The 21,803-nt window shown below is 38.9% G+C and overlaps 1 protein-coding gene across 1 annotated transcript in view; it reads right to left on the bottom strand.

The window, feature by feature from the left end:
- The window catches only part of sema6bb (sema domain, transmembrane domain (TM), and cytoplasmic domain, (semaphorin) 6Bb), a 173,121-nt gene that overhangs the window by 12,995 nt on the left and 138,323 nt on the right, over positions 1 to 21,803 (bottom strand). The window contains exon 16 of the mRNA XM_014994751.2: positions 20,947 to 21,005. Coding sequence (XP_014850237.2) covers positions 20,947 to 21,005 — 59 coding nt within the window. The remainder of the gene's footprint in view (positions 1 to 20,946; positions 21,006 to 21,803) is intronic.

Below are 21,803 nucleotides of genomic sequence, written 5' to 3'. Positions count from 1 at the left end.
TTCACAACCTAAAAGCATAGCTGCCCACTAAAAAGCCAAGATGACAACGACACAGACATTTCTTAAGCCTTTTATCCATTTTGTGTTGCCAACGATTGGACCTCAGAGTTCAGACAAAGGATCCTCATCGCTGTCGATGCAAATCAACATCCTCAACAAGTTTGCCTTTCCCATTGATCGAGACCTGCCGTAAATCAACAGGCCATGTTGGTGAATCAATATCCGTCCAGCACTAATTACTCCTTTATTACCAGACTGATAAGAGTGGATCCGCATGAAAGCGGGTTGTAGTTACTGCTCGTTAATGACGTGACAGGAACGTTTTAGTTCTTCACCTCATCAGAGGAATCCTGCCCTACATTCCCAGTCATATTTTATCAGGGGATTAATGTGAATTTATGCAAAATTTGCTTTTAATTCACTCTTTTGTGTGATGCCATGACCCTCTCTTCCCTAATTTCTTTTCACATCAGCTCTCCCTTAGTTCGGCACCACTTCTGAATATTAATTTTTGGAAGAAAAAAAAAAAAAAGAACTCCTCTTGAAGTTGGCCCAGGATAATAGATTTAAAAACGTGCTTTAAGGTATTTAGCAAAAGGTTCTGAGGGTTCCTTTTCTGAGCTGCACGATTCATAATAACTCAAAACTACGACAACTTCTCCTTCCCAGTATTGTTTTCAGATAAAATATGTTTTTTTTTAAGTATTTGATAGATTTAAGCTTAAATGATAAATGTTTTTTTTAACCGAGTATTACTTTTCCCTTTAAAAATTTCATTAGAGTCTTGGCATGAGCAAAGACTTTCTGTGAAGGGGCTTGCAAACGTATTCATACCCCTTTAATTTGCCACTAAAGCAACACATCTTGAGTCCACCAGCTTTTCACATGAATTTCTGCTCAGACTCAGATCGGACGCAGAGTGATGCTTCTAATTTTCAATTAAATTCAAATCTGTTTTTTGCCTGGACCACTCTAATGCATGAATATAATTTACTCTAAACCATTATGTTATACAGGCTTCATCACCACAGCATGATACTACCACCACCGTGTTTCACAATAGGAATTGTTTTGTAACGGTGATGTGCAGAGTTTGGTGTCTCACAAATCTAACCTAGTGCTATAATTACAAATCTGACAAGAACACGTATTCCTCTGTGTCCTTTACACAGCTTTCGCAAAAACATGTTCCTGTTTGCAAAAAACTGGAAACGGTTGTGCAACAAACCTTCCTGCTAGACAACGCGCTCAACAGCGCTTTGTGTGTTCAGAGCTTGCGATACTGTTTTGCAATCTCTTCTAACCTTTTTAAGAACTTTCTTCCTGACTGATTTCCTGACTTACATTAGTGGGTCTTCATGATAATCATTAATGCTCTTCAACTAACCTCTAGCCATCACAGATGTATTTATACTGATAGTAAATTACACGCAGGAAGATTTTATGTATTTTATAGGTGATTTATCTAGGCAATTAGTTATACTTGATTTTATTTATAGGGTGGTACAGAAAACACTTCTGTGATCGCCAATGTATCAAACACTTCAGCATTTTTATTTGTGCAGCTGGAAAACATCACTTTATCATTCTTCTTCACATGTATGTACTGCTATTTATTGGTCTGCCACATCAAATCCTAATAAAACACATCAACGTTTTTGCAACGTGACAAATTGTGAAAAAGGTTTATGGCGTATTAAAACTTCACATGTTTCTGTAGAAAAATCTCATGCTTTCCAAATATTGTTGAACTCTAATTTAAAATTCCCTCACAGTCTTCTTTCCCCCCCAATATGATCACAAAGTCAGCTCCTGGTTGCTGGGCCTGATTGGCTAAATGCTGTGTTTTTTCTAATAGCTCAGCAGCCATTATGTTAAAATCTACAAGTTTGGCTCAAAAGTTGCTTTTTTTTTAAGTGAAGTTAAAGTTTCTCTCCCCAAATCTGCCAATGTAACACACACACACACAAAACATCTGCTGGTTAAAACAGATACAAATAAAAAGAGGTCAAGAGTGTCGGGTTTAACTGATTGACCAGAGCTTTGGCTACTTTCTAAACCAAAAATGAAAAGGCCAAAAAGCACAGACCGTTTCAGAGGGAGAGAAAATTAATGACCACAAATCTGCAATCTTTCACACACACGCTACATCTGGAAATGCTCTGCAGAGGTTACAGATGACATTTATCTCCACCGTGGTTCAGGGTTGCTGCGTGACACTTCTGATTAAGTTCTGCATACTGCAATAACAGTGCTGTCACATTCACACAGGGTGGAATGGTCCCGACTAAAAAGGAGACAGACCGGTTCAGCATTTCCTCCTGCGCGTGGACGCCCCATTATCGCAAACTTAGGATTTTTCTTGGGTGAACAAAAGCTAAGCAAACATTTATAGCCAATGGCTAAACGTCATGTGCAACATGCACAGATATTTGGCAGCATGTGTGTGTTGTTGTGACACATTTCTGTGGTTGCTACCAGGGGTGACAATAAAAACAGCTGGCTGGGCACTCTGTCCTTCCACAACTTCTCTCCCAATCCCGATCGCTTGTTAAAGCTTAATGGAAGCCAACAGGCTGTCTGTCAGCCCGACGAACACTGAGCTGTTTGTCTCGAGGTTTCGAGCTCCAATTACAACATAACGAGGAGAGGAGAGGAACGGGGAGGCAAGCCAAGGAGAGGAGAGAGATTTTTACAGTATGTGTGCTGAAAGGAATTGGGAGGACAAGTGAGGAAATGAGACAAAAGAGATGACACAAAAGAGTTGAGAGTACAAGAGGAGGATTCAGCCAAAGAAAACAGCTCGGGCAAAAAAAAAAAAAAAAAAAAAAAAAGAGCAGATAGGAGATGATTAAAGCAGTGAATGGAGCGAGAAAGGCGACACACGAGCAAAAATGGACTAAAAGCACAAGAGCTCTAAAAGCCCTACAGCTACAAACAATACCTAACGTCAATTTGCGTAAGTATAGTTTTACACCAGTTAACATTTCAAACACAAAGACTTTGTAGTTTAATACCTAGCTTAGTTTTTCCTTTTCTTGAAATACCATGTATGTTGTTTCCACCATCGTCTTGTTAGCCGCTATTTCTCTCCTGATATCTCTCTTGTGGCCACCTGCCCATTGATATCAAATATATTGGCATGAAGGGAGCAATTTCACATTCAGTCAGTGCATGCTTCAAGCTGTTAAACTAACATAAGCATTTGTACAAATAACTTAAAAACAGAAAAAAATAACTTCATTTATACTTTTTATATGTCTCCATATTTCACATCTCAAAACATAAAAATTCCCCACAAAACTGATTTAATGTATTATGTGAGACGATTGTTAAATCACTGACTGGTTTTATTGTGTACTCTAACCACAGCAAGTAATAGCTTCAGGATTACAACATATAACCTAGTAAATCTTTAATACCCCGTTATCCCTTAAATGTGTCACCTGCTTACCCAGGAGCTGGTGATGTAGAGGAAAACCTTATGAAGAGGACTATACCTGCTCAAAAGTTTTATTTCCAATATAGAAAGCCAATGTTTTCTGAGCAGCCCTTAGTACAATATCCGACACGGCTGCAGTGGGTATAACTCAAGTTGAAGTTGCGGGTGTGACCTTTTTTAAAAGCTCTTGTGAGGTTTTTCCCTCATTAAACCAGACTTAAGCAGCCCTGCACAAGGGTGTTCATGCGAAAACTGACAACATCACCCTTTACTGGGAATGCTTACTGAGTGGGAAGACTCAAAGTTTGCAATATATATATATATATATATATATATATATATATATATATATATATATATATGAGAGAGAGAGAGAGAGAGAGAGAGAGAGAGAGAATTGGGAATGTGTCAATTAAAGGAACCACAGAGGTATTAAAAGCTATTTAAAAGGAAAATGCATTTCTTAAGATCTAAATGAATGAATTACATTTAGACTGTGGAAGATTGCGAGAGAGCAACACTTAAAGCAGATAACACACTAAAAGTTGTGTATCAAAGTTGCTGTGTTTTATTACTTTGAGCTCTCATCCTCTAAGTAAACTGACGGATTTAAAATGTCACATTTAAGGTAAGGAAATCATTTTGTTTTTGCTTTAAATGACTATCACATATGTGGCGTGTCATCATCTGAGCTTCCAATATAAATAATAATTTTTAAAAAAATCCTTATTTTTGTTTCATAACCACTTATACATCTTGTACACATACATACATAATCAATAAGCTCCCTAAAATCCATTTGTTGTACAAGGCTGAGGCCATGTGAAATCACCTGCTTGGCCACTGCTCTGGCTTTGATTGCAGCTTGGGAGGGCAGGTGCTAACTAATTAATCTGAGAGCTATTCTGAAGCCGCCTACGGTTCGATAGGTTTCTTAATCAAAAGCTAGACCTGGAAACTTTTATTCACTTTCACGGCTAGAATCCATGTATTACAATCAGGGCACATCAAACTCGAACAAAGAGACTTCACCGCGTCCCAGCGGACCCCGTGGATGGCATAAGCACACACTTCTGAGCTCGACAGGCTACGACTGTGTCATGGAGCAGCAAGTGATCTGAAGGGGCTTTCATCTCCACAATCTACCATTTCCATGCATAATGCTGATGTGTTTATGTACGGCGTGGAAGAGGGACGCACATGCCAGAGCGCGTGCACTCCACTGTGAATATGTTTGCATTGATGCAGGAATATAAGTGTGTTAATAAGTAAATGTGTGCACTGATTCCACGGCTGAGTGACTTTGCTCATTATCCTCCTCTCCTTATTCTTTGCTTAAAGGCTGCATCTTGTTTTTTTGTTTTTTTTGCCACATTTTTGTCCTTACTTTCTTTGTCTCAACATGCCTTGTAAATATATTTTCATCTATTGCTTTCATTTCTCCGACACACAACACCAGACAGTTCCTCTCGTGTTATCTGTCAAACTAAGACTGATGTGTATTATTTAAGTACAGAAACAAACTAATAAAAAATAAAGATGCTTTAAAAAAAAAAGCTCAGTTCCTTACTTGGACAAATCCCTGGTTGCACATAAACTGTGTTGATTCTCGGGATGACGATAAAACCCTTTATGGCCCTTCGAGGACAGCCTTTTCAGAACTGGGCTTTAAAAAGTTTCTGGTGAGTTCTGCAGTAGCCTATTTAGCAAAAAAATAAAAAAATAAAAAAATAAGGTAAAGAAAAAATTAATTCAGCCTTTTATCCTGAGGGCCTGTCAGATGTGCCTTGGCTGATCAATATGGTGAAACATTTATGCACACCAGCCATTCATGTGTTTATAATTAAAATTCTGTATAATCTGCAGCAGAAAAACACAGTCTAGATGCATTCAGGTCTTCCTGAGGGTTTATTAGCAGGGGTAGATCAGGCTGAGAGTCAAGGTTTGCTATGATGACTACATAATCACATACCTGCATGACTCTCCTGTTGCCCTCACCGTTCCTCTTCGGCATATTTGACTTTTTCCTGCTTCCCAGAAGAGCTTCATTTTTAATTCAGCCTCATTTATGTTTCTTCTTCGTCTTTAGAGAGTAGACAGGTCTCTGAACGGGGTAAATGAGGTAACTACATATTTGCTTCAGGCCAGGCTGTGTGTTAAAATCATCGGGGGGAAGGGGGAAAGGCAGCCAAGTAATCAAAAAGTAAAGTTTTTTTTTTTTTTTCCCCCTGTTTAGAAGGCTTTTCATGATGGTTTTTCAGTGCCTGGCCTGCAATCAGGAATATGTGGATTCAATTATATCAGCAGACTTTTTTAGTTTGTTTTCCCAAATCTGGTCAGTCTTTTATAAAGGGAGTCTTAACAAGTAGTTTCAGCTGAACCTTATCCAAGTAAAGCCACCAGATTGTGGTGGGCAATGTGGTGAAAGAAATTGTTTTATGTGCATATTTGCAAAGACTCAGATTTAGTTTTTTTTTTTCAGTGGGAGGCAGTGTTGTTTTTCTTTTTACAGTGACTCTTAAAAGTGTACAAGCTCTTCTTAGAACACCAGGTTTTGGTCTAGAGACAAATACAAATGATTTCAAATGTCTTCCTACCTTTTTATTTTTGAGCCATGTGTCCTGTTAAATCAAACTGAAATTAAACTTGTTTGTTAGGGGAATGTGTGTGGAAAAATAAAGATATAACAACCTGCTTGCAAATGTATGGAGACTCAGTCACACTTTACAGAACCAACTACTGAATATTTCAACATTTGTTCTTCTTGGGTACACCCCCAACAAATCTAATTATCCCAAAATTAAGATAAACCATTGTATTTACCAACTTACATATTTTTAAAGCCATAATTTGCAAAAAAAATAAATAAATAAAATAAATAAATAAATAAATAAATATCCAGAGCATCTCATCATGCAAAGGTATCAGCAAGAACAAGGGCATAAAAAAATTATAGCGCATCACAAGAGATAGTGAAGATGTACTTTTTTTTTTCTAAAAAAATCAAAAAAATGCTGCAAAACGATGACATTGGTGAAACTGGACTATTCTCCCAAATGGGTAAAAACAAGAGATCGATAGCAATGATGAAGGTGCTTCATAGGAATTTCTGCCAATTACTGACTTGTTTTATAGGAGAGAAAATCTTGAATTTTCTCTGTATTTTGAGATAAAGGGCTTTTCTTTAAAAAAAAAAAAACAAAAAAACATCCAGGCTGGATAAAATACTTTAAAATTTTACAGATAAAGGGAACAATATTCAAGCTATCCAGAAGGCAGCGGGTCTACAGTTCTCTTGTTTCTCAAAGTTGTTCTTCAGTTTTGAACATAAGTTGAAGTTATCACACTTGTAAACTGACAGACAAATCTAATCTACTTTACGGTGCAGTGAGTATTTATGTAATCAGGTTATTGTGGGTTTTTTTTTTTAAGTTTTTTTTTTTCATGATCAACGATTATTTGTGGTAAAAGGTTTGAAGGGATTCAACACAGTTTTCTTTTTAAAAGCTGTCAAATATAAAATGATGTAAGAATTACATTGTTGGCTGTGCAAACGTGAATGCATATGGTGTAGGGCTACAATAAATATTTAAAAAGTATGTCTAAGGGAATGAATTAAAATGTAGGTCTGCATCGAATTAGTCTAATGATCTGCCCCCTGGGGTACATTTGTCCTCATTCTCGACTTAGGAACTAAATTTCAACTTAATCTCTCTCACCTGTTGGAACTATATATAAAGTCAGAACCATATAGATTACAGTACTATATGCACAACAACAAAAAAAACACACACATGCCAACAGGAGGCATGCCATCTGGGTGGCTGACTGAACTGCTCTCACCTCCTCCTTTCCACCGCTCGCCCGCCACCTTTGGCAATTTACAAATCACTTTTAATGAGATCTCTCCTCCGAGGCCAAGATACCTTCGAGTGGACATGCCATCGGGGTGCGCGACTTGAGCTCAATAATCGCTCAGGATCAGCGTGACTGTCTGGACTCGAGACTACACAGAGCCTCAGCTGATCAATACCGAGGTACACTGGTAAACTCCGGGGTTTTAAGGTGACAGGATCTAAAGACGAGCAGAGGAAAAAAGTGACAGAGACGGACTGCAAGAGGATGTGCCGCAGAGAGGAGAAGCATGCACGGGGTGAAAGCCAATGAGAGTGTGGAGGAAAGAGAGTGAGACTCGTCAGAATGAGTGAAAGCCTGAGTGTAAGTGGAAGTGTGGAAAGAAGGATGGCGGTGTTGTTGATACGCTGCAGAATAGAGGGAAGAGTTACTTAATGCAGAGTTATTCAAACTCATCTGGAGGGCTTTTTTGCTTTAGTGATAGAAAAACATCACGGCAGCGACAGGAGTGAAAAAGAGTCCTAGAACCCTGCATATCACATTAAAGGACGCTCTTAAGCTATTTCCCAGTGCCATCAAGACCTACCCTCTACCAACTGTGCAACATCTGTCACCCAGGAGGACTTATAATCATAGATAGGTAAAAAGAAATCTGTGAAATGAAAATAGGATACATCACAGCTTCTGAGTGCTTAGGTTAGCATAAAATGGGTTTTTGGGGAGGTGTTAACCCTACTGTTGAAAATCATTTGCTCATTGACAGGATTTCTAGAGATGTTTTAAGATAAGTTTTTATAACTTTATAGAACTTTTAAAGTTTACCTACAGTAAGACTGTAATGCCTTTAAATAATTTGGAGAATCCCAAGTGATGATGTGATTGCTTTGTAAGGATGATCACAGATGTCCTTAAAGGGCCGTTTGTGGCAGAAATCATTGATAAAACTCATTAAAAAAACTTTTAAAATATAAATAAATAGCTGTCTCTGTGTTTGATGATATTGAACATATTTTCACATTGATGTAATTTGTCAGTATGCTGAGAAAAAAACCAAAACGCTTTGATGTGAAAGAAATAAAAATATTTAAGGACATTCGTTATCTAGATCTATATTTCTTGTCTGTAGTTACAAGGCAAAGTTTGGCCACTGTGGGGTATTGTTGTTCCCCTGAAGTGCAGAGCAAATTCAGCTTGATGGTTTGATCAGCCAATAATATGTTGATTTACAGTCAATTATTATCAGAGATGCAGCTGTCCCTTCAAATTGAAGACCAATCCATAGAAAGAAAAGTCCTGTTGAAAAGGTTTGCATACTACAGTCATCTTCAATAAATCAGAATATTACTGAAAAGTCAACTTATTTTGATAACTCAAAACTCACTACGAGAAAACAGATTAATAATGGACTGATACTTTCAGATTTTTATTTCTGTTACTTGTGATAATCTTCTGCTTGAAAACACAAATTTTACGTTTTGAATATTACATCAGACCAACAAAAAACATTCTTAATTCAAAATTGTGGGCTTAGTAAAAAATATATATTTACCAAAGGTTGTTAATGTCGAAATGTACTTTTAATCTCACAAGTGGGACTCACTGGAATGCATATTCATTTTTTTAAAAATTATTATTATGACTGAATTAGCTGATTTTTTTTAGTTTGTGATTTGTAGCCATTTCTGGTTGGCCACTGGGAAGGATGAACTCGGCTTACAGCTTAACGCTCAACTCAGGAGCGTTAAGGTGTTGGAAGAAATTTATGCACCGATCCAGCAGAGTGGAACTGGAAAAGCTTTGATAGCATAAACTGTTTAATTAAAGCCACATCAAATAAAATAACAGGTGGTTTTAAGCAAACAATCGAAATGACACTTGAGATCACACGGGCAGAATATAGGCAGATTTGAACTATTTAAATGGATTTAGTTCAACTAAATATAAATAATGGGAAACCTAATTTATTTTGATGCAGTAATTTGAGCGCTATGAGTATAGAATCTATTGCTACAAACTAAGTAGTTAACGTAGGACTGTTGCAGGGTGACTATTGGGTTTTGGGGAATTAGGAAGAGAAGGCCCAACAATGAGAAGCAGGGATTGTCAATGATATCGAACTCGACTCCTGATGTGGCATCGTTTTCTTTTGGGTTCTGGAACACACAATCCTCATTTAATTGGACATTTTGAACCAACTTGGATGGGGAAAAACATAAAAAATGCAGTCGTGTAGAGAGTGCCTTAAACACCAGCATAATGGTGCAACAAGTAGAGACCAGTTCCATCTTGGCAGACCACTCAAAGCAAATCGAAACTTAGCGCAAGATGCTGCATATATTCAACAGGTCTTGAGTGTTTTCCTCTCATCGTAATCGGTGCAGTGGAGCAACATCAGAACAGATGACTCAATAAAATCTCGGAAGGTAAACGAGGCCGAGTCTGTGGTGTGGACAGCTGCACAGAGACCCTTGAGCTCTCTCAAAGCAGAATATGGCAGGAGTTGGCAAGCATTGTGGAAAACATTGCACAACCTCCACACAACATGATGATAAAACCATGAAAGCTTCTTCAGCTGCAGATCTGTCTAGCTCTGCCGCAAAAAAAAAAAAAAAAAAAAAAAAAAACAGCCCAGATGGTCATCCCTGCCCACAGCTACTTTTACTTTTAAAAAAAATATTCAAAGCATTAGTTTATTTTATTTTAATTAAAGATTTATATTCCGTTAATTATGTGTGCACCAACAATATAACATTCCCCTAGGGAATTGAGTTTTTTCTTTTTAATTCAGTACAAATAGGAAACATAATTACTGTGTTTTTGGTTCAGATAAAAAAAAAAGTGCTTTATCTACAGGATTGCAATCAGAGCAAATGTTTTTCTTTCCTGATAACTCTCCTTAAGGTACTCTTTAAGGCATTTAGCGGCTGCTTTTACAGATGAAATATTATGAAAGTGATATAAAACTCAAACGCTTTCTTCTGAAAAGCTACAAAGCACTGTGGGGACATTCCAATAACTTCAGGACTTATTTCACAATCACAAAATGGCATTTAGGATTTACATAGCCGAGCTAAGGGTCATGAGTTGTAACTGTAGGCCACTCTGAGCGGAGCCCAAAACACACAAACTCATTTCAACAAGTCCTTGAAAACACCCATCTATCAGCGAGGGGCTGCCGCTTGCTGAAGGGTGAGCCAGGCCTCTCGTGCTTTTCAAGGTTCTCTCGGTTGCATGCTGTGCAGAGAAAGATGTGAAGAGAAAGGAAGGACTCAGACGAACAGACCAGATGAAAGAGTCGAAGCCTTCAGGAATTCTTGCACCTCACCAAGAGCTCAAGCCACTGCTCTTCTTTTCAGCTTTCTTAAAAAAAACCCCCAAAAAACAGAAGCCTCTATGCAAGAAACTGCACACACCACAAGGTTCAGAAATATATCAAAGCGCAAAATTAGGCCGACTGCTATAATGTCTTTGAGTTTCAGCGAGGGGAAGATCAGGTTTGTCTCATGAGACTCTCTGAAGCTCATTGGGATGGGAATGAAGGTCAGACCCTTGCAAATGTTTCCATACTTTGAATATTTTTACATTTTGTCACATTGTTACCAACATTTTTCAATGTTCGTTGTTGGGATTTTGTGTGGCAGATCAACAAAAACTAATGCACAGTTGTGAAGGAGGAAAAAAAAAAGTTTTTTTTTTTTTTTTTGCTAAAAATACAAATCTGAAGTGTGATGTGCATTTGGTATTTAGCCCCTCTGTGGAAATACCTTTACCCTTTACCTAAAACCATCATTCACTGCAATTACATTTCCAAGTCTTTTGGGGAATGTCTCTACCAGCTTTGCTCATCTAGAAGCTTTTGCCCAATCTATTTTCTTACAAAAAAAAAAGGGTCCAGTTTGGACAGGCAGGAAGGAGAGTATCTCTGAACATCATTTTAAATTTTCAAGTGAAAGATTCTGAATAGGATTTAGGTCAGGACTTCGACTGAGTCATTCCAACATTAAACATTAGTGTAGATTTTTCCATCATCCAGAACGTCTTACATGCAATTCGACGACTTCTCTTGTGCGAAGGCCGCCTCGTATCACCATGGAGACGGACGGTGTGTTCAGGGTGATGTGAAATATTACTGTTCTACCATCAACATTGTTTCCTGCATCCAAACAATTTGATTCTGAGCTCATGTGACCAGCTGGTCTTCGTCCAGGCGTTTGCTACACCTTAAACATGGCTTGTAGAAAATTGTAAAACATTCTGACATTCATCAGGCCACTGTTTCATAAGGCAGTGAAGAAAGTTTCACACTATGCATCCTTTACCTTTCACTTCACATTTATGCAGTGTCTTGTGTTGGTCCATCACAAAAACCCCAATAAACTTTAATGAAGTGTGTGCAACATAAAAAAAAGTGGAGATTCCCAGAAGTGTGAATGCATTTTCAAGGTACTGTAAGTGATCTTCTGACACAAGCCATTCTGCTTCAGGTCCGTCTATTTGCTTCGCTGTGTCTTAGTGGAGTGACATTTTAGGGAGTCAAGATCGAAAGAGCTACCTCTCTGTGTTTGAAGAAGGAGCTTTTGTAAAGAGGAGAACTCCTCTCCACTGTTTCTTTTTCATTTCCTCTCCATCTCTGTTGTTTTCAGGCTAAAGGACAACACATTTATCACCAGCAAACCTAAAGCTGAGTGTTTTTAACAAGCTGCCATGTAAATCCAGGGAACTGTGTAGGTTTTGTCGGCTCCCTCTCCTAAACCTCAGCACCAGCCCCTCACTCCCCAGACCGCAGCAATTAGAGAGGAGTTAGAAGAGCCCGCCGTCGTAAATTTGCCAACTAATTTTCTTTCCTATAGGAAGCCTCCCACACGCATTCAAAACCACGCAGCAGAAAGCTAAAACGCGACCTGGCTCTGCGGTGATCGTCACCCGCTCTGACGTGACGCCACGAGGAATCTCCGGCCTGCTCACACCTCACTGATGTTTCAGTGGACCTCATTTACTGAGTAACTGCGTGCCCGCTGCTCAACCAGTCAAAACACTGCCTTTCTTCGGGAAATATTTTCACAGCACCATAATTGCTCCCATCTGTAGCTACACTGCAGCAACACTAGCCGTGTCATTACAGCCCGGATAGTTCAAACCAAACGGGTGGCAAATGTGTGACTGAAAGGGTTTTAGTGGCAGGCTTCGATTTATACTCAGTTTTTATTAGCCGAGAGGCAACAGAGATCTGAGGAAAGTGTTTGCGATGCTCCCGCTGCTATAGGGTCACACTTCCTAAACACACATCGGCTCCCACTGCCAATTAAATACTGATTTAATACAAGTGGGTTAGCAAATTGCAGTCCTGTAAAATGCACCCCCCCCCTCCTCCTTACAGATTTCTTTTTATTTGGTCTCACGTAGAAGTTTCACATCAAAAAACAAATGATCAGACAAAGAAGGCCTGAATAAATACTAACAACTGCGTTCTAATAATCGATTAAGAGACTGTCCATCTTTGACAATGAATGATTAACGGTAAATAACCACATATTTTGGATAACTTAGTTCACTTTCATCAATTCTTTAAATATTGCCTGAAGAGGTCTCAAAAAGCAACACATCAGTCCACAATCCCCAAAATTTTAAGAAGTCAGTGAAACAAAGTCAATTTAAAGCCTGTGGGATTCACACAAACCAAAGTGAGGAACATTAACCAGCAGGTTTTTAGAGGAAGAACATATCTACACTCAAACAGCAGTGGTGGTGGTGGTGGTGGTATGTTTTTTTAGCTGTCTTGGTTTTTCAGGACCTACACAACTCTGTTATCGATGGCATCATAATTCTACTCTCAACAAGAAAAATCCTGAATTTGAGACATGAAGCTCAAGGAAACTTTGGTAATGCCGCAGAATGATGATCCAAAAGACAATAGCAAGCCTGCCTGTAGACAACAAATAAATAGGTCTTTTGAATGTCAGAGTCTGAACTTGAATCTAATTAACATGCTGTGGTTTGACCTTAAACGGGCCATTAATTGTCAAACATTTTCCAATGGTTGATTTTCTGTGCAAAGAAAAGTGGGCTGCAGTTACTCCACGTTGCTGCCAGTGACTCATTGTTGTAAATACCTTGGAGTTGATGACACCAGTTTGTTCACTCAGATTATCTACGTTTGATACTGAAAGTTCATCAATGATGTGAAACATTTAAGTGTGGCAAAAAGGTAAAAAAAATAAATGAATAAATTGGCACTTGTACATTTTTAAGCACCACCCAAATTTGACAATTTCCTTCAACTACAAATAGCTAAACTACATGAACATGAAGCTCTTTGCCAGTGTAGCGTTGCAGGATCGAAATAAAAGATTTGCACGCACAAATCTATCCTTTATAATTATTATCACCTCAGAGCAAATCAAAAAAGTGAACCTGGCAGTGTGGCAGAGGAATCAGTCCATGTTTAGGCTGTAACTGATTGGCCTGTCAGCAAAGGTCGTGACACGCAAAAGCTGAAGGAAGCCAATCGACATGTCGCGATAACGTGCAGCAAGTGGATCTGACATCCTATACGGTCTGTTGATGGTTGAACCAAAGCCGACTCACTGCGATGTAAACAGTTTACGCCACCCGTCACATGCGCGTTCACACCTGCTCATCTCTGGTGTGAACACGCAAAAACACAGCTCGGAGGTTTCCGTCAGCAAAGTCGGGACTCTTGAACCATTGTGTGACACTAAATCCAGCATGAATAAAAGGTGCAGTTTAGAAAACTGGTGATACCGACATGTTTTACTGGTGCATGCAAAATTGAAATGACAATTTTCAGGATTTTTTGCACCGTTTCCTTTTCTCTCGTTACAGAAAAAGCAATGAGGTCAAGGTTGGGATGCCGAGGACGGGTGTCTATGCAGCACAACGCAATCGCCTCGCAAAAAGAAAGTAATGACAGCAAAGTTGATAGCTCAGATTTGAGCTGCTATGATGAAGATTAGCAGTATGAGGGAGAGGAAGACGGGACAATTTGACTGAGAGGCTGATGATCCATTAGATTAGAGATCTGTGCAGACAAGGTGGAAGAAATTAAGCTGGTGGAGGAAGACGACCAAAATCTAACACTGACTCAGTTATAATTTATGCAGGTCAGTTCATTACAGCGTCCTTTTTCTTTGGTCATTTGTTTCACACATTCTGAATGTTTAAAAGATCACTAATGCTGATATTTTATTTGCACCGCTGTAAGATTTAATGGGCTCTGTTTTCTAATTTTTATAGGAAGCCATTATGAAATAACTCACATCTGTTATCTCTAATTTATAGTGTGCAATGTTATGTACAAAGTCAGATTTTTTGTTTGTTTGAGAAAACCACTCTATTGTTGTTTTAATTGTGTATATCAAAGGCAACTGTGCTCTACTTTTCCATGCAACACATTGTAATTCTAAATATGGTAGTCACATTTTGCTTTTCAAAGTAATCAATTCAAAGACTCTTATGTTTAGGAAAAGAGTAATTTGAAATTAATATTCTTCTTTGAAAATAATGAGAAGTGTGACTTGATTTTTGTTTAAGTTAGAAATGCCAATATTAGATTTTCTGACTCCACATTTGACAAAAGACGCAATTTACTCAGCAAACAAATGCAGGATTTTATCAGGTGCCACCAGGGACATTAATCTGAATTACCTTTCATCTACACATATGAAAATAAACTCTCCCACACATAATACTGAAAACCTAGAATCCAAACAAGCTGACCAACTAATTTGTGCTACATTCAAAAGTGTTCAACACATGAACAGTCCATGCAGAGACCAGACCTGATTACGGAAAGGGATTAACAGATTAAAAGATTAATATTTTATTAAAGGGAGAAAAACAATGTCAACAGGAGTATGAAGCACCATCTTTTCTTCCGGGTGTAACAAAAAAAACCCATTAGAAAAAAAAAATAGTCCTTTCTCATATTTTTGAACTTCTACTTGAGTCTTTACTGCTGAAACTAAAACATGGTTTGCCATTTACCTCATTCATGGCCATACCTGCATGTTGGTTTGGACCAAAAGAATATCAACCAAACACGGCCGGAGAGGAACAGACGTACAATACATTATGCACAAACACGCGCATAATTGAATCCAGACATTTCACCAAACTTCTCCCTTTCATCAGGACTGCAACTCCCACAGCCTTTTGTCTCAATTGGATTTTATGCTTCTAAAGTATGCTTTGATCAGATTAGGCTTAGAGGAAGGGCATGTCTTCTACATCCTAATATCTGGCTGCGTTGGGTAAGGCGAGTTGCTTTAGCATCCAGTAAATGCATTAGTGTCGCCTGTAACCACAAGTCAATACTCGACTCCCTCAGTTTCCCCATTATGAAACTGATCCTTCTTTGTGGTCTTCTGATGCAGCAGAAAGACATTCCTTCAGTGATGCAGTCAAGAACAGCGTTCTCATTTTATTGATTTTTTTTCCATTTTTTCTTTGACAGATATTAAACAAACCTGAATGATGCAAACGTCACAATTTGAGAGAAATAAAGAGAGGCGCAGCAAACGTGGCAGATTAAGAGGAGACGAAGCAGGTGGCTTACACCGACTTGACAAAGTCACAGCCTGGCAGCGGGCCATCCGAGGAGGCCAGTGGCGGTGTTGTGACACAGGAGATGGCGGTGGCACTCGTAGCCCATTTGTCATTGTGCCCTGACTGAACGGTTCTGAAAACAGATGCTGCTCTCGGCTCCCTGCAGCTTTCTTTACTCTTAGAAGTCGGGAGGCAGGTTCCAAAAGCAAACCGTGAGCTTTTCTAAGCTGATCCAAGAGTACAAAAAAAAAAAAAAAGCAGTCTGGCCAACAACACAGACAGCATGCCGAGGAAGAATGTGGCATTTAACTAATTAAAGTGCTGTGAAAAAGTATTCCCAGAGAATCCGTATGGTTTTTGTTCTTTTATCAGCCTTTAAGTGGTCATAAAGATTTTAATATCAAAGATAACCTGAGTAGGAAAAAATAAGTAAATTAAACCAACCTTGCTTTGTGTAAAAACTTTATATATCTGGAAAAATATTCTCTGATTTTACTTTTCATATATATGTTTGAGTAAAATGAACACTGAGTAAAATGGAGCTCAAAATAGATTTGTAGCCCTTAGTGGAGCTTATGGATATCAATGGCTTCTGTTTCTTACTCTTGGGTTTCTTCAGATTGAGGTATGTTGTGCTGCTTTTGTTCTTCAGGTTGATTCAAATAGCTCAGATCCTCCTTAAAAAAATTATTATTTTTTTTTGGCAAACTTAAACGAAAGGAGAAATATTTCAGAAAAAAGATTCAGTTTTCATGGTACCATCGGTAATCTATGCATACATATGAAAAATGAGCGAAAAGTACAAACGCACAAATGTGATAAGTGAAAGTCTTTCCTCTTATTTTTTTCTGTAACCTCGCTCTTCCTGTCCGCTCACCGCCTCGTTTCAATATTCATACATCTTATCACCTGAGCCAGTTTACGCTTTCAAACCTCAAAGTTTTCCTTCGTCCTATGATCTCTCAATCTCTTCCTCATTCCTTTTTGCTCTGCCCTTTACTCTTCGATTTGATTTACCCATCCTTCCCTCTCCACTCTTGCTCTTCTCAGCCCCACTCCTTTTCCCCTTGCAGCATCACCCTTGAAATCCATTCGCCTGCCATCAGCCAGAAAGGAGATGAAAATCGATTCTCCTTCCAGCAACTGCTTCTCCCTGGTTAAAGGGAGAGGGGAGACAGTTAGCTGGGCTCTAAGTAAGGCCGTCCATCCATCTCCCTTTGTGGTCTGACGACAAGGCTGCTCTGAAATCAGTGCAGCCCCGACTGAGGCAGCAGAGAAATGAGTAAAAGGAGAGCCACAGGGAAAGCAAACGAGCCAAAACTACATTGTGCAGTAATAGACTTGCAATAAAAAGCGTAAGTATGAGTTCCAAAGCTTAAATATAACTAGCCTAACCTCAAGGACTTTATTAAGAAAAACAAGAACTTCCTACCTAAAGAACCTCTGTGATAGTGAACAAGCATCTGGCAATTAGTTTATTTTAAAATTTAGCTTAAAACCTTACAAATATCCTCAGCATAACACTATCACTTGATCTGAAAGCCATGTGACTGTGCGCAGCATGCTTTTAAGGTCACAACAATAATTTTTTCTTTTTTTGTGCACAGCTTTCAAAATTAGTCAACAGATCATGAAGTTCTCCAAACGTATCTAAGGGATTTGCATCCTTTACGATGGCAGGGAGACTCGACTATTGTGATTGCCTTTCTGTCTGTGTGATGCAACTATGCTAACTGCGTTGGAAGAGGAAACTCCAGGCATTAAATTTCATGGCACTCAAAGCGAAACACTAAGTTTATCAAGTGCAGCTTTTTCAGAAAGTTTTCCCCACACCTTTAACATTACCTGGAACCACGGAAATAAACGAAGACGCCAGTTATCAATGAGCCACAATGGGGTGTGAACATGGACGCTTTAGATTAGCATAAAAACATGGTCAGCAGGATGATGTCAGCTTGTCTTGAGCTGCCACTGTATGCGTCAGGTGAAATTTATCTTTAAGGAAAATGTATTTTTAGATGACATGCAGTTGGAAACCATGTGAACATGTTAACCTAATTAGCTATAAGCGTATTGAGGCAAACGTTTAGAAACCCTGATTCGGGCAAAATCTGCAACAGCCGAAGCAACCGAGTTAAGAGGGACAGAATCACGATACTAATCTGGATTATATAAAACTGATTAAATGTTTTGCCTTCGTGAAGTTATTCGGTTTTTAATCATATCCACAACATTTATTTTAATAAAATGCACGACTGCGACTTGGCACCTAATACCTAATCTTTAGGGGGTTTTTCATAGTGGATTCAACCAGAGGTTACCACGTTTATAAAAGAAACATCCCACCACATAAAATTTTAATCTGAAGATAAAGGAAGCAAAGCTAAAATAGAAATATAATATTAATCAGATTTTTATTGAACAACCTACAGAGCCACCAAGCAAAGATTTTAAAACAAATGTCTGCAGGTTGGATAAATATATCAAGCAGAAAAATGTTTTTATTGCTTTTGTTTTTAACTAGATTTGCTAAGTGATTTATTTTATGTTAAACATACTGAGCTTTTGAATTGTGACCGGAAGCCAGAGGGAGAGAACCTTTCGTTTGAGAGGCAGACACAGAGAGTGAGTCACAGAGGGGGCAGGGGGGGAGAAATCTTGCAAAGGCAGTGAAAATGAGTTTGCTGAAATTTTCCAAAAGAGAGATAAACCAGCCAGACCACAACTCTGCTTTCATCTGCTGGGTCAAGATACAGACAGGTGAAATGAGCCAAATACAGGAGACATGAAATATTCAGCAGGAAATATTTCAAAGAGCTTGTGCTAATGTGGACAAATCCTGTGTGAAGGTGTTTACAGGTACAAAGATGCAGAGTATGTGTGTCCTGAATGCCTGAAGAACAACCCCGTAATAAACAGGAGCTCAGAGACGGACCCGGGGAGGGAGAGAGAGAGAGCAGACAGTTTTCAAAGTCTTGGTGTCGGTGACAGTCTGTCATAACAACCTTCTTGAAGCTGTGCCTCTCTGTCTTCCTCTGACTGAAGATTGCGTGTGCAGAAGGCTGTAAAGATCTCAGCCAAACAGAGAGCATTAACAAGAACAACACGAGCATCCAAGTCAAAGTGTCACATTTAAATTGATATTTGACGTGAAAATGGGTCACAGCCCATGAGATTAAGGTGATTATAATATCTCACAACAACTAAGCAAAAGTTGTTGTGAACAATAGTTTACATTGCTGTAGACTTTTGTTCAGCTCAGGCGTTTTTAATGGCGGCAAAATGAGCCCGAATATTCCTCAAAGAGAGGTCCGGGGGAGCAGAACATCTTTAGGTGTTAATGCTAAAAGACCAGCAGAGAGCAGAGCTCTTCACCTGCTCGTGGGCGTCAGGAAGAGTTTAAGTGTTTAAATCTGAAACTAAACAGAAAGAGATACGAGTGCCAGTTCTTAGCAGCTTGCCCACTTGCTTGCTCTGAGTCAATGATCTGGAAAATTACATCATTTGCACATTGTCTCACCTGCCGATCCACTGTGTGGACATTCTTTTTTTGAGGGTTATATGAAAATGTTTGGAAGAAGGTCACGTTTGCTTCAAAATGTTTGGACGTTTTTCCTTTACGGGGTCATTTCCCCCCCCCCCCAATTATGGGAATTTATCAGGAAGTGAAAAAAAGTTGTCTTTTCTCGGGTTTCTTGGTCGTCTGCCTGTGTGCAACCTCTCGCGGTTTGGTTACACTTACGTCAGCAAAGTTAAATCCGCCACTTCTTTTCTGAACTATTGTAACATTTGTAACATTTGTCCATTATAGTATGGAGACTATAATACCGCAAGTGTTGATGATGCACTTTTTGTTTTTATAAATGTTAACATTTTATTGAAATATGACTTTCTAAAAAAATAATAGAATAAAAAGTCTCCATCTCATGAAAAAAAAATATAAATGAAGACAAGCTGGCTCATGTTTGAGCAGTAAATGTACTTAAATCTGTGTTGGTCAAAAGTAGAGCTACCCGCTGTGAACCTGCACAGCGACATGCTACATGTTAGGTTGCAAATCAAGAATACTGACTGATCCTAACAGTGATACTACGGTACAAATTGTAGCAGTTCTGAGTTCATATCTAACAAATTCACCCATCTTTAAAATTAAATCACAAGTTGCAGTGTCACCATATTATAAAATGTGTTGCTAAAAGCACTGAGACCTTTCATAAGACGATCTGTGTTAGACACAGGGTGAAGACCGTTTGGCAGCTCTTTAGAAGTAAGGCCAACATTTTTATTAATGTTCCTCGCTTGTTTCATAAAATGGATACACGTGGGCCTAGTGAAGATAAATAACAAGTCAATTTTCACCACATGCAGACTGAGCGCCGGCCCTCCATTACAGGGTCCCCCCGCCCCGTGGTTCACTGGTCAGCAGATCTGAAGTAAGAGCACAGCATCAAACGGAGCACCCCTCTAAAGCTGGATTAGACTTGTACGCGAGCACCCTCTGAAATATTCATCTCTCTTTTCTCCTGGAGCACGGCACATGAACTCGGGAAACTTTCACAAGAGATGGATTAATTTGCACGCTTTGGAATTAGCACTAAGATCAAAGAGAGAGGATGTCAGGGGAGCATCCTAAAAACCTCTGCGTATCTACAGCAGAGATTACACTTTGCTTTAAATCAGCTTCTATTTTCATAACGATGCATAGAAAGGGAAAAAAGGCTGGTGTTTTACATAATTAGTTACTTGTAGATGAAGTAGAGCCTGGCACAAAGCAGATGCAAACAACAAAATGAAACAACTGCTCTTTATGCTGGCATGGGACAAACTGAGACCAGAAGGGTGTTATGTTAGATTTCGATGTTTGCTCTGCAGAGAGACGAGACACTGCAAGGCACTGAAGAGAACTGGAACTTATTTTTAAAAGTTATTTGTGCATTTTCATACCAAAGGACTAGCCAAGTTCAAATTTCCTCCTGTTGCCTTTTTGTTGGAACTGAGAAAGTCATGCAAACATGTGGGAAATACAAGAAATGCCATTTACTTTCACATGTCCAGGTAAAACGGCAAAGAATCGGCCCTCTTACCGTCGCAGTCACCCAAGTGGGCCACGTTTCCGTGTTCAACATCTTGCTCGAATGGCAGTCTGTGGAGGATAAAAGGCACACTCATTAATCAGAGAGCACACAAGCACAGCAAGCCAGCGACTGAAACACAGAGCAGATCGGCCCTGATAGGGCTGCACTATCTCAACGTTACAGGTAAGGACTGTGTGAATCTTTACAAGCTTTTTTCTTTTTTTCTGGTTCAATTCAAGAAACTCGTTTTTATTTTGAGAAAGTGGATAAAAATTCATTAAGTCATAAAAACAACTAAAGAGGCCCTTGAGGTATATAATGTTCCATAATAATTACCATTCCAATTTTAAAGATAACCATTCCCGCCCGCAGCTGCGTCCATAATTAAGCTTATTCAAACTGGATGACAAATATTTCTAGGTCAGAATGCAAGTCTTCACATTAAGTTTTTTGGGCTGTAAATATAAACTCCCCGTCTTCAAGGATTAAGGAGTTTGTGTTGCTTGCAAATATCAATTTACTTTAAATGCACACAGCAAAACATGTTAGTCTGTCATCTAAACAACAAATACTGTTCAGTCTGCTTCTCTCTGTCTGCATGTAGGCTGATAATGTCGCATTTTTATTCCATGTACATTCTTCCAGGCACATTGACTCATCTTCCAATAATATTCAATGGCTGGAATAGGGTTACACTGAAATGAATAGTTTGTCAGTTGATATTTTCATTTTTTTTAAGAATGACGGCATCACTGAAAATACTTAAAAAATACAATGCATGAATTAATAAATGATCTGCATGCCATTAGGTAAAGTAGGTATTTGCAAAATGTGACCCAATTCTTAGGAAAACCTTACTTGCCAAC

Source organism: Poecilia mexicana, unplaced genomic scaffold (genome assembly GCF_051168715.1).
Source record: "Poecilia mexicana isolate PSO_F unplaced genomic scaffold, ASM5116871v1 scaffold_4, whole genome shotgun sequence".
NCBI lineage: Eukaryota > Metazoa > Chordata > Actinopteri > Cyprinodontiformes > Poeciliidae > Poecilia > Poecilia mexicana.
This window is presented reverse-complemented; position numbering and strand designations above follow the sequence as displayed.